This window comes from Typopeltis vanoorti, chromosome 19 (assembly GCF_054136105.1).
Source record: "Typopeltis vanoorti isolate ZY-2024b chromosome 19, IOZ_Tvanoo_1.0, whole genome shotgun sequence".
Taxonomy (NCBI): Eukaryota; Metazoa; Arthropoda; class Arachnida; order Uropygi; family Thelyphonidae; genus Typopeltis; species Typopeltis vanoorti.
Genome location: NC_143567.1, coordinates 56,542,640 through 56,557,090, shown reverse-complemented (window position 1 = coordinate 56,557,090; position 14,451 = coordinate 56,542,640). Strand labels below are relative to the sequence as shown.

General features: G+C 37.0%; 2 protein-coding genes across 2 annotated transcripts in view; one reads left to right on the top strand and one right to left on the bottom strand.

The window, feature by feature from the left end:
- The window catches only part of LOC150096139 (mitogen-activated protein kinase kinase kinase 4-like), a 734,047-nt gene that overhangs the window by 217,144 nt on the left and 502,452 nt on the right, over positions 1 to 14,451 (bottom strand). The gene's annotated exons all lie outside the window — the stretch shown is intronic.
- LOC150096140 (techylectin-5B-like) overlaps positions 1 to 14,451 on the top strand; it is a 144,398-nt gene that overhangs the window by 109,055 nt on the left and 20,892 nt on the right. Inside the window, exon 6 of the mRNA XM_090409258.1 lies at positions 13,445 to 13,541. Coding sequence (XP_090265384.1) covers positions 13,445 to 13,541 — 97 coding nt within the window. The remainder of the gene's footprint in view (positions 1 to 13,444; positions 13,542 to 14,451) is intronic.

Below are 14,451 nucleotides of genomic sequence, written 5' to 3'. Positions count from 1 at the left end.
CCCAAGATTCAGTTTGCCTTAGAAAAGAAATGTGACAATCGTCTTCTCTTCCTATACACTTTGATTACATGGCCTGATGGAATCCTTACATTCTCTGTTCACAGAACCCCCCCCTCCACACACACTGGTAGATACATTCACCAACAGTCATCCCCACCTCCCAAAAGTATGGGATTGTTAAAACCCTATATAACAGAGCAAAATTAATTAATTCTGATAGCAATTCCCTCACCGCTGAACTTAATCAGATTTAAAAAAAAACTTCTTAGCTAATGATTACATTCCCCACCATATTCAAAAAATATTAGCCCCCCCCTCCAGAACAGAGACTGCATTGAAACTATTACTATTCCATATATCTAAGGCACATCTGAAAAACTAGCAAAAATCCTAAAAAAATATAACCTTACAACTACTTAAAAACCATATAAAAATTTTTTTATATGGTCTTGGCATCCCTTACCTGCTCTATCAAAGAGCAGCTTCAGTCCCTAGACCTGCAAGATATTGTACCAAGTCCTTGCAATTGTAAACTATCTTACTAAAGTCAAACAGGCAGGACAGACAACATCTGAATTGTGAAACATAAGGACTACATCCATTTCCATCATTACAGCCACTCGGGACCTGCTGACTGTGCTTTGGACACTCACCACAAGATATGTTGGAAGAAGACGAGTCTATTCTATCATAGCAAATATAAATATGAGAGACTATTCCTTGAATTTGCTTCAGCCTTAAGAAACTACCCAAATCTCAATAAATTTGGTTGCATGAAACTGCTCCAAATTTGGGAAACATCCATCCTCTGTATTTCAGCCCACCAGCCAAGAACACCCATTTTAGCTGACTGGGAGGGATGGGGAGGCTAAAATGGGTGTCCTTGAGTCTCTCTTCTTCCTCTCTCTATATGCATCCAATCCTTGGTCGACATTCACTTATCCAAGCAACTCCATCATGCAAATCTGCTACACTTCCTAATGTTATATCTGTCTGCCTTCTTCACAGTTGCCTTCTTCGACCTTGATTACATCTCATTGGCAGACTGCCAAGAAGAGTCAATTCATGTTGAAGGGGAGAAAGAAATAAGGTGATGTACGAATTGGTCACCAACTCACGAAATCACATGCTTTATAAGTAAAATTTTCCAACTGTTATACAAGCAAAATAGTTACCACTTTAAAACTACAATGATCATAAAAGAGAAGTTAATTTTCTAACGTCTAATAATAAACACTCATCCCACAATACGGATTGATTACCCTATTATCGAAATGGATTCTCCTTCTTTTGACAAGCGCAGAAGTGTCAAAGGATCTCGTATCTGTGGGAGTACTATACTACTGTCACTGAAACCAGAAATGCTTAACTCAACACCACCCAACTCTTTCCATCATGTACATTTTATGCTGACATTCACTCCATTCCAATCTCTTACCTGCCACATCTTCTTCCGGGATGCAAACAACGGCACAAGCATTGCATACTACAAAATCTTGTTGAATACTATGCAAAATGCAGTCTTTAAATGGTGATGGGCTAAATCAGCCCTTCTTAAACTTTTTCCACTCGTGGCCCCTTTTCACCCGGGAAATTTTTACGCAACCCCAAGTATATAAGTATATAAAATAAGTATACAAATGAAATATTTACTGATAATATATCATAAAGAAATTTATTTTAAAACAATTCTTTGATATACATATAATTTTACCATTTACATAGAGAATTACAAACGATAGCCTCAAATCTGAATTAATTTTTGGTCGTTTCGCATTCAGAAACCTTTTATTGTTGCCAAATTTTTCGCAACCCCCACATTTGGTTATGTGATCCCATTTGGGGTTGCAACCCACAGTTTAAAAATACTCTGGGCTAGGTGTAACTTATCAGCAGGCTGACTTATGATTGCCATGACTATTGAAACACATGGCATGATGAACACAAAGATATACTAACAAAAACTTATTTAAACTCTAAAAACCTCAAAATATACATTATATTAAAATAAATACATTAAACCAAAAACAATATATATATATATATATAAACTATCTACATTCAATTATGATCAAACGAGGCAATATTTCCTCTAAATTTAAAATAAATATTCTAATAAATATTCTAAAGAGGGCGCTCCTGAGTCAAGCGCAGTGACATGTATAAGAAGAGCTCCTGATTGGGATAAGTTTTCTAGGAATAAATAAATATATATGCGTAATTATATGAGTAAGAGAGGCTGTAAATGTTGTGAGCTACCGGTTTTATTAGTGTGGGGATTTTTTTTGCCAAAACTTAATTACAAAATCGTTATTATTTGACTTAGTAACTTGCAAAAAATGGCAGCGGCATTGTCATTCCATGACTTTAATTTAGATTTCAGTCATTTCGTTAAGTGTGAGGTCTGTTATATGTATTTTTTCGATTACATAAATGACTTGTGGATATTTGGTGAGGACTGAAGGAGGGTGTGTGCAAAGTGTGACCTGAACGAGGAATTGATGAATGCAAATATGAAATTAATGACAGAAAGTGTTAATAGCGAGATTGTCGCGGGGAAATGAATGCACATTTGAAAGAGAAGGATGGTGAGAAGAGAGGTGAAAAAATGTTAAAAAATCAGTAAAAAAGAAAAAGTGTGATTTGAAAACTAACGGATGTTAAAAGGGACAAAAGTGAGGTGAGAGTGGCAGAAGGAAATGAAATTGACAGAACGAATGAAACTAGAAATGGCATGATGCAGAAATCTAAAGTGAAAAAAATCGAAAGAATGGATGATAGCAAAAGTTTCAGTCCAACATAGCGAAAGTTCTATGCATGTTGGACTGAAAGTACAGAAACAAAGAAAGATGAATAAGTGTGAAAATGGGAAGAATGATAGTGAAAGTTTGATGCATGTTGGACTGAAAGTACAGAAACAAAGAAAGATGAATGAGTGTGAAAATGAGAAGAATGATAGCAAAAGTTGGACGCATGTTGGACCGAAAGTATGGAAACAAAGTAGGATGAATGAGAGTGAAAGTGAGACGAGGGGGTTGAGAATTAGAAAGATTGAATGATAGAGAGTATGTGTCGCGAGATTCTAAAGTTGAAATGGATTGGATGAGGCAAGAAATGAAATGGATGCAGAATGAAATTAAGAAAATTCAGGTAAAAATTATTAAAATAAATAATGATGGCATGAAAGAGCTAACGAAAGATGAGCAAGTGGTGTTGTAAGGCGACTCCATTATTAAAGGTGTGCTGAAGGATAGAATGCACAAGGGATGTTTTCCAGGTGCTAAAATGAGCAGAGTGATTGAGGTATTGGATATGAGGCAGGAGCAAGCAAAAGATTTAACAGTATTAATAGGTACGAATGATTTGAAAGGGGACAAAGACTGTGCCAGAATGGATATCAGGAGGCTGCTTAGAAGGATAAAAGAGAATAGTGTGACAGGAAGGGTAGTTAGCGTGCTGCCTAGGTATGACTGTGGTGAAATGAGGTGGAGAGCAAGGATTATGAATGATATGATGGCTGAAATGTGTGAGGAGACAGGAGTACAGTTTGTTAATGTGTGGAATGAGTTTGAGGGACGGAGTGAGCTGTATGTGAGCGATGGACTGCATTTGAGTGGTTATGGCATGAGTCGCTTGGAGACACTGCTGCTGGAAGGTAGAGAGAGAGAGAGAGAGAGAGAATGAATCAGATCGAGTGGGAAGTGATGTGGAAGAGCAGGAGAGTAAGATAGGAGAGATTGAGGAGGTGGTTATGAATGGGGAAGTGAGTTGTATGAGTATAGAAAATGAGAGAATGGGTGTACAAGAGGAGCAGGGAAACAGGTAGGCTCAGGGTGGAGGGATACACAGCATGAGAAAGGTGGATGCTCCAAAAGGAGGGGAGCATGTGTAGGCAGGAAAGGAATGGGATGACCAGGGATCAAGAGGAAACAGTTGGAATTGAAAGGGGTTTTAAAATGAAGAAGCAGAGAGGGAAATAGCCCCAGTCGAGCATGGAGAGATCACATCAAGTGAGTGGTATCAGTGTAACAAGTTGTAGATCCAGAAATGAGCTGTTGTGTTTGTATACAAATGCTAGAAGTATAAGAAACAAGGAAGATGAAATGGTTGCACTATTTGCATCTGTTCACCCAAAGATTGTCGGAATGAGTGAGACATGGATTGGAAGAGGATGACATCTTGACAGGAATAGAGATGGAAGGGTATGATGTGTTTCGTGAGGACAGAAGGGGTAAAAAGGGAGGGGGAATGCTATTGATGATAGAGAAAGAGTTATGTCCATATAAAGTAGAGATGCAAGAGGGATATAGTGTCAGTGGTTTTGAGGCAGTATGGTATGAGATAGAGGTGAATGGAATCAAATACTTGGTGGGATGTTGTTATAGACCAGGTAATGTAGATGGTGGTGATAATGAAATGTACAATTAAATTAGCCAAATAAATAAGAAAAGGGTGATCATTATGGGTGATTTTAAATATGGCAATATAGACTGGAATGAAGAGATAGCAACTGGAAGTAAAGAAAATGAGTTTCTTGAGTTTTTGAGGGATAACTACCTCAAACAGTATGTAACAGAGGGCACACGAGGATTAAGGGTCTTGGATTTGGTCATCTCATTAGAGGATATAATTATAAATGAGGTGTCAAATCATCCACCAAATGGTGAGAGTAACCATGAGGTGATTACCTGAGTGCTTGCCAACAGTGCGAGGACCTCTGTGAGAAAAGGGTATATGTGGAACTACAAGGGGGGGGGGTGATTATGAAGAGCTCAGGAGACAGCTTGCAGGTGTGTCGTGGAATGAGGAGTTAGCTGAAAAAGAGATCAATGCAGCTTGGGGGATTTTCAAAACTGTTTAGTAGATGCAATGTCTAAATGAATTCCAATGGTGAGAAGGTTAAATAAGGTGGGTGAGAGATGGATGAATTAAAAGATTAAGCATGCGATACAGAGAAAAATGGCATTGTGGAGGCAGCATAAGAGAAATGGAAATAATTAATTCGAGGAGGTCTACAAAGACCAAGCAAGGAGGGTGACTTGGTTGGTGAAGGTAGCTAAAGAGAGGTATGAACAGCAGTTGGCTAATGAAGCCAAAAAGAATCCTAAGGAGTTCTTTCGATATGTAGCCAGCAAAAGAAAGAATAATTATGGAAGGATGACACTGATTGGAGAAAATAGTAGAAAGACAGCTGATGCAGAATGTGTGGTGGAGATACTTAATGAGCAGTTCATAAAGATCTTTCAATCTTGTGAATGTGACTTCATGGAGGGATTGAGAGCAGTTGATGATGGGGAGGAGAGACTGACTGTGGGTGAGCAATAGGTATATGGGGAGTTGAGTAAACAAGATGTTAATAAGGCTTGGGACTTGATAATATATCACCACATATTCTTAAAGAATGTGCCAGGGAGTTGACACCTGCCTGGACATATTTTTTTAATATAAGTCTTGCACTCGGTCAAGTTCCTAAGGAGGGCAAGATTGTGCCACTTCATAAAGGAGGTGATCGAACTCAAGCATCAAACTATAGGCCTATCTGTGTGTCAGGTGTTGTGGTTAAGTTGTTGGAGAAGCTTGTGAGAATTAGGATCCAGAGTTGGGTTGATAACAATGGTATTATCTTTGATGGACAGCATGGATTTGCCAAAGGCAGGTCATGTTTTAGTAATCTACTTACTTATTAGAATAAAGTGACTGCTCCCTTGGACAGAGGAAAAGGATACACAGTAATATACTTGGATTTTGCAAAGGCTTTTGATAGAGTACCTCATGATAGGTTGACAGTCAAACTAGAGCAGAAGGGGTTGGATATTCGATTGGTGCATTGGATTGGAGACTAGCTATCTGATAGGTACCAACAAGTTGTGTATGGGGGGAGCGATATCCAGGAAAAGGAAAGTCACTAACGTGTGTATTAATGATATAGGTGAAGATTTGGATGGAGATGTTCAGTTGTTTGCAGATAATGCAAAGTTGGGATGAACCATGAAGTGTAGTGAAGATGTTGTGGCCTTACAGGAAGACCTGAATAGATTGAGTGATTGGTCACAGAAATGGGGATGTGAATTCAATGTTGCAAAATGTAAGGTTTTAAAATTTGGAAAACAAAGATGGGATGCAGAATTTATGTTTGGTGAGAATATATTGTTGGAGGTAGAGGAAATAAGAGATCTGGGGGTGATAATGGATAAGGATCTAAAATTTAGGGGACACATTGCCAAAATTGTGAAGACAACACAAAGGCTTCTGGGAATGATGCGGAAGACACTGACGTGTAGAAGTAGGGAGATTCTTATTCCGTTGTATAAGGATTTGATTAGGCCACACATTAACTCTTGTGCCCAGATTTGGTCACCGGGTTTTCAGAAGGATGAAGAGATGTTGGAAAGGGTACAAAGGAGACTGACTAAGGTACTTTCTAACCTCTGGAATGTCGAGTATGAGGAAAGATTGAGAAGATGTAATTTGCAGAGTCTGGTGGACAGAAGGAAGAGGGGAGATATGATAGAGACCTATAAGTTGTTATAGGTCTCTATCATATTGTTGATAGAGACCTATCAACAAGGGTTGTTATAGGATCAATGTTGGAGAAGTTTTACAGAGAATAGTGGGAGATCAGGAGAGAACCAGAAGTCATCCCTGGAAACTGTATAAAGAGGGTGTGAGTAGGGGAGTGAGAGGCAGGTTTTTTTTGTGCAGAGTTGTGAATGCCTTGCCTGAGAATGTGGTGTCTGCAAAGAGTTTGAATGTGTTTAAAACATGGTATGATGAGCTGTGTGTGTGTGTGTGATAAAAGGACCTCCCAGATGAGTCTTTGGCTCCATGAGGTCTTGGGGTGGTAATAATAATAATAATAATAACATATTGAAACTTTTTTCCCCTGCCTGCTCAATATCACTGCTACTGCAAACTTCAACTCTGACAGACTTGCTTGACACAGTTTTGCTAGAGACTTGCTTCTTCTTCATCTCAGAAACCTTGTAGTGCCAAAATGATTCACGTTTCAAGATTTTCTATAGCTAATGCCTCAAATACTAATCTCACTATTCTCAAGAGGAGTGGAAAGAAGCTAGAAAACTCATGATCTGTTTTTTTTTCTTAGACTGACTTTCAAATCTAATCTGTCCTGGCACGAATGCATTACATTCCATAGCCTTCTCACAGCCTCCAGAAAACTTGAGGCTCTCTTTATTCCAAACACTACTTCTTAGATATCCAACTCCTAACACTTTATAAATTCCAAATCTGCTAGATCTTAGAATACTGTTTTCACATTTGGGATGGTGCAAAACCTCTCTAAGAATGCATAATACTATGCAAAAGAGGGCAGTTGACTTAACACATGACCCCTCCTTCACATGCTACTTGAATTATTTTCCCATAAAGACTCTGTTTCTGCATTATGTCTTCTTATAGGTATTTTCATGGGTATTGTTACACTAAATTGGCTATCACTTTCCTCTAATTACATAAGAGCACAAGCAGCTACTAATAAACCTCCATACATAGTTAAGTTCAAATTTATTAAACCAACTTCTCATTTTTTCCCCCTTTCATTCTATCTATATCTACCTCTGTTCTAAAAATCTTTCCTCATACTGATTTCCCCAGTGAATACAATCTCCAGCTCTTCAAAAAGCACATTAACAAATTTATGATTTCCACTATCATTAAGTTTCTTTCATATCACTTGTCTACTCACAACACTATTGTGCTATAGGTCTTGTGTCTTGCTGTTGTGCAGGGGTTGATATGCAGTGGTGTTCAAAAGCTAAGGACAAACTATATTTTTACCTGTATATGTAAAACACTTCATGACTACAGCCAAATGTGGACATAAATTTATTGCTATAATACTAATAAATTATATTACACAAAAATTATGTTATAAATTTTGTACAAATTAAATTGCAATACGTTTTTGGCAAAAGTTACAAATTTCCTAAGGACATTACGGAATTAATGTATAGTGCTTACAGAAAATTATGTGCAGAGACATTTCAATATGTCAGCCACAAACTGCAATGCAGCTCTTACAATGTTGTACCATGCTTAGCACCTCTTGGCTGAAGCCATTTTGGCTCTGTACTTTAGCAGTTTCACTTTCTTTAGTTTACATAATTCTTAATCTTTTCAGCAAAAAATTATAACCTTAAACTTTCCCACATTGAATTGGCAACAATTACCCTTTTTCCACCCATTAGTATATTTAAATCCTGCAGGATCTCTACATCACCATTGTAAACTATTTTCCTGTCCAGCTTGACATGATTGGCAAACAACTGGATATTCTTCCACCTCAAATCATTCCCACTATCATTAATGTACAAATTAAATGGCAGTGGTACAGGTAGAATGCCTCTGGTGAACACTCTTGCTCACCTACTTTCTCCTTGTATTTAGTTCACTATACACTATTCTATGATATTTATCAGCTGCACTCATATTAATGTCATTAGCTCCCTATTCATCTTCATCTGCTTCATTTATATAATAAAGTTTTATGTAATATCTGTAAAATGCTTTGCAAAGTTAAATGTTAAATATGATATAATTATTTAAAAAAAACTTTTCACTGTTAGTAAGGAAGGAAGACACTGCTCATGGTGATATCACAATTGAAACATAAACAAGGACAAGGGGTTTTCATTAATTAGCATGACATGACCAAAAATTATATGCATTAGTGAGGCTTCACTGATAGAAACAATGTAATAGGTCTTGTAATAATATTAAGGAGCTTAGAACAGGATGTGGGTGTTGCTAATGATAGCAGAACTGCAACCAGCCAAAAGTTCAACATGAAGTCAGTACATCTGAGGTTCTCATGGCTGAGAAGACAATGGAGCAAAATAATATGCTTAGTTTCTAAGATGAGCACAGGATAAGTAATTATTATGGAAGATTTAACTATGGATACACAGACTGATAGAAGAAAAATATATTATACGATAGAAGAAAAATATATTTAATGAAGTATAGGAAATGGAATTTATGCAGCTAGTTAGAGATAATTAATTAAAGCATAAACATAAAGCAGTCTTGACTTGGGGGCAACTAAATATGTAAAATTTTCAGGTGAGAAGGGATATATATACATAAACTACAAAGCTAGTGATTACAACAAAATCAGGAGGAAGTTTAGAGCAGTGGCATTTGCAAGAAACTCCAAGGGAAGGATGTCAGTGGCACATGAGAAATGTTCAAGGAGTATACTGAGGTAGTATCAGATTGCATACCCAGGATCAGTAGGTTAAATTCTGGTTGGGTGAATGAACAGCCTCTTCAACTAACAGGTTATAGGTTCAAATATCACCACAGCCATGAATGTTTATTAATGTCTTTAAGTGAATTCAGTCATCAAGTGTGAGACCACTAGTTGATAGATTTCAGCTAATTTACTGATGGCCTCAAGTGGTTTTGAAAAAATCCCATGCTTGATTTCTAGAGCTAGATTATGTAATCCTTAATCCACCTATGGTACTAATATTAACATAATACAGGTATACAACCTTTTCTGCAGCAATGGATTTGCATAAAATAATAAAGTGAGAGTTAAATTAATGAACAGAAGCACAAGCTGCAAGAAAATAAAATATTGTGGAATGAACAAAAAGAGAAACGTCATAGTAAGGAAGACAAATAAAAGGAACAATTATCATGGAAGGATAGCATTAATGAATGAAGATGTTAAGAAAATAATAGAAGATAACAGAAGGAGGAAAAAAAAGTTGAATTACCATGGAATCACTTTGCAAGGACATGTCATCCAGGTGGAAATAATGCAGTGACCGGTGTGACAGGAACCAATATGAGAACGGAGAGAGAGACCTAGAGATAGTCAGGATATTATGAAATTGCAGAGAGAATGGGATATCCAGTCATTAAGTGTGAGAAAATGCAAGGGAACTGACAATGCCCCCTGCTCCAGCTGCTTAATTTAAGTCTCAGCTCTGAATTGTTCCCAAGAGTGGAAACAGCACAAAGCAGCTCTATTATAGAAAGCATTCTCTAAGACAGAGGGTAACAAATTATAAACTAATAAGTATCTCAGGAGTATGGGTAAGGTACTGGAAAAGCTGGATAAAAGCTAAATTCAGGAATGGTTAGAGATGAATATGATACCATGTGGGACAGTTTTGTGATGGTTAGGTTCTGTTTTAGTTATATACTCATTTTTCTATGATAAAGTGAGAGTTGAGATGGATAATGTCTACATCATATTACTATTATTACTATCCAAGACCTCATGGAGTCAAAGACTCATCTGGGAAGACTCAACATATAATGCTGAACTTTGCAAAAGCACTTGAATGGATACCACAACAACATTATGTAAATTGGAGTAAGTGGGAAATGGATGTGAAATTGGTAACATGGATGAGAGGGTAGCTGATGGACAGAATAAAAGAATAGTGGCAGAGCTGAATCCAAGAGAATGCAGGTGACCAGCAGTGTGCTGCAGGGCTTTAAGCTTGAGTCATTTCTATGTATATATTAATAATATAGGAAATGATTAGAAGGGAAAATATCCATTTCTTTACTGATGATGCTAAACTAGAGAATAATAATAGTTAATGAAGGTGATGTAGAGATCCTGCAGGATGATGACAGTGGATGGACTGACTGAGTGGGCAAAGCCATTTTGATGTGGCAAAGTGTATATTACTATATACAATGAAATATTACAAGTTGTTTATTACAGTGATGGAAGTAGACTGCATGAGTCTGTCGCATAGAATCTGGAGTGGTGAACTAGGAGTTTAAATTCAGAGGGTTTACTACAAAAGCCTGACAAATAGCTCAAGGGATTATTTGAAGACTGATTTAAAAAAAAAACAAAAAAACTGACAAGTAGGATTTATGAGGTTTTATTCACTGTTTACAAGGCTATGATATAATCACAACTGAAAAAACCACTGATAAGAAATTTATTGTTCTTCTTTATCATGTTTTGTTATGATCACATCTGTACTAGTGTTCAGATTAAGTAACCAAGGTGTTGTGGGGATGAGGGAGCGGTGACAGGGAATTCAGAAGCAGGTGACTAGTCAATGGCATACTCCTTATGAAAATATATATCTTCACATATTTCATGTATTTTCATATTGTCTCCTTAGAGATGATATGACAGAAACATATAAATACTAAAGATTTTATTTTATGGGATTAATGTGAAGGAATTTTTTTCAATATGTGATGAGAGAAAGAGAGAGAGAGAGAGAGAGAGAAGGGATCACCTCTAAATGTTGCATAAAGGTATGGTTAGCAATGGATTAGGATCAAATATTTTGTACGGAGAGTGATGAACGAGTGGAATGGGTTGTAACGATAGTACTTTGTCAGGTTAATGAGTTTAAAGACGGGTATGACAAAAATTAGTTATCAGTCATTTAATGGAAACATGTGGTAGACATTATTTAAAAATAATGGTTTCACACATGTAAGGAAACTAGAATTTATTAAATATTCCTATATATTTTGCTCAATGTAACATGAGCATCATTTGAGGAGAAAGCAGAAGAATTGGCTACAACATTTAAAATATGAAACAAGAATGAATCATACATCATGTGTATACACGTCTCAGTTGGAGCTGAGCAAGTAGGAGTATGATACGAATATGATACTGTATTGGACAGCTTTGTGATGGTTAGGTTCTGTTTCAGTAATAGGCTCATTTTCTTCCTCATCTTCCCAAAACTTTTGGGAAGTTTTAGGAAGTAACTTCCATTAATTGTTTATAAATTTTTTTTATAAACAATTAATGGAACTTGCTCAGCTGCGACCAAGACACATGCTGTATGACTCGTGTTCATATTTTAAATGATGTAGCCACTTTCTGCCCTTTCTACCTGAATGATGTTCATGCTACATTGAGCAAAATAGGAGAAGTTAATAAATTTTAGTTTCCTTAACATGCATGAAACTGATATTTTAAAATAATATTATGACAATTGTGTGAATAATGGTTACTTTAGGGCTTCTGAAAGGAGTCTCTGGATTAGATAAAGCATGTATAATAATATTAACAATAATGAAATAATTAACCATGTAGTATATTTTTAAGGCCACAGTATATATTACATGCATTAATATACAGGGTGTTCGGGATAAATTTGACAGTTTCCTAAGGAAAAAGAAAATCTTCTTTGTATCTATTAAATTTAATGAATTGACAAAAAACATTACAGGCAGAGTTAATTACAATACTATCAACAAGATTTACTCAAAATAACCACCATTAGCATCGATCACAGCTTCAATCCTGCTTCGGAACCTCGAACAAGCTGATGCTACAGTCTCCCTGGGAAGGGCCGCAAAAACTGTTTTAATTTTATCCATTAACTGGGCTTTTGTATTACTAGAAGTGCGATTGGTGTCTTTTTCAACTGCGCCCCATACAAAATAATCCATGGGGTTAAGGTCTGGGGAGTTTGGAGGCCAAACATTTGGACTGGTGAAGTCGTAGAAATTTTCAGACAACCATTTTTGACTTTTCCCAGAGGTGTGGCAAGTGGCCGAATCCTGCTGCCATACATACGGCCTACCATTGGCTACCCTTGTTATCCAGGGCTTGACTACAGTGTTTAGCAACTCCACGTAGCCATCTGAAGTCAACCTGAGGCCCTCTTGGAAAAAATGCGGAGGCATCACATTGCCTTCAGAAGATACACATCCGAAAACCATCACAGTTTGGGGAAATTTAGTCTGCATTACACGAGGAATGTCCTTTGTACTGTATGCAAGCCATCTGTTATTCTGCGTGTTGTGTTTTTGATCCTGGCAAAAGTTTTTCTCATCGGAAAAGAACCAGATTGTTTGTGGTTCCGCAGGATGTTTCACTCTGCTTAGAAGTTTCTTCGCGTTTATCAAACGTTTTTCACGGGCCTTTTCTGTAAGCAGCTGACCTTTGCGGCGCTTGTATGAGTAGTAGCGGAGGTCTTCATTGAGTGCAAGCTTCATAGTAGAGGCTGCAACATTCATTTCACGTGACAAAGCCCGAATTCCAATGCCAGGGTTCTTCAACACCTGTTCCTGCAGATTTGCGAGGAATTCTGCTGTACGAACGCAATCAGATCGTCTGCTAGGGATCTTTCTTCTTGCTACATCCTCGTAGTCACCATTGCAAGTCTCTAGTTCATGCCTGATTGTTTTTACTGTATTCAGGGAGCATTGGGCAGCAGTCGAAATATCCTTATTTTGATGGCCGGCACGAATCATCATGATACAAGTTATTCTCTTCCATGATTCAGGTGGGTTCCAGCTATCCATCCTTTCTGACATCTTGTATATGAATGAAGAAGGGTCCAACCTTTTAAATGAAGAGAAGTGTGTGTTAATACATGTAACTTACGGAAAAATATAATTAATTATAAATATGTCAAATTTATCCCGAACACCCTGTATATGTATTTTTTTTTCTGTTTTTAATATTTAGATAATACAAAGACGAAGAGATGGTTCAGTAGATTTTTTAAGAGAATGGAATGACTACAAGCATGGCTTTGGTAATGTCGGAGGAGAATTTTGGTTAGGTAATTATTATTATTATTATTTTTTAATGTTGCTTCCACTCACACAAGTTTATTTGCAAATTTATAATGCATTTTGTACCATGAGTAGGCTAAGAATTTTTTTCCCTATTTTTATCAATTTTATATATTTTTTGGTATTTTTAATATTTATTTTTTTACACATAATAAATTTAGTTTAATCCTTTATCCAAGTGTGAGCAAACAAAGTTTGCACCTGAAAGTATCTTCAGGACTGGGGTAAGGTGGTGCAACACCAGGACGACTCCTTGCAAAGGTGGTGCAAGCTACTATCATTCCTAATCTCAGTATCTCCCATAATGCAAAACACATCTCCTTGCAGATATGTCTAATGTTATGCATTAAGGGAAGGGCCACTACCCAGACTAGTTTCGACCTTTATTGAGGTCTCTTCAGTGGGAGCCAGGCCCAAGTGGAGATACCAGCCAGAAGCGTTAGCAAGGTCATCTCTACCTATAGGAGTTGCCAAATGGTGTGCCACCTTTTTAATAAATTACTCTGGATTTAGAGAAAGATGTTGAAAGTTTATTTTTCACTTGGTTAGAATATAATAAATTTTGTTTAATCCTTTATCCAAGTGTGAGCAAACAAAGTTTGCGCCTGAAAATATCAGGCGTGAAAGTCTTCAGGACCCCAGTCCTGAAGATATTTTCAGGCGCAAACTTTGTTTGCTAACTTTTTATTAAATTACTCTGGATTTAGAGAAAGATGTTGAAAGTTTATTTTTCACTTGGTTAGAATATAATAAATTTTGTTTAATCCTTTATCCAAGTGTGAGCAAACAAAGTTTGTGCTTGAAAGTATCAGGCGCGAAAGCCTTCAGGACCCCAGTCCTGAAGATACTTTCAGGTGCAAACTTTGTTTGCTCACACTTGTATTAGATATATTTCAC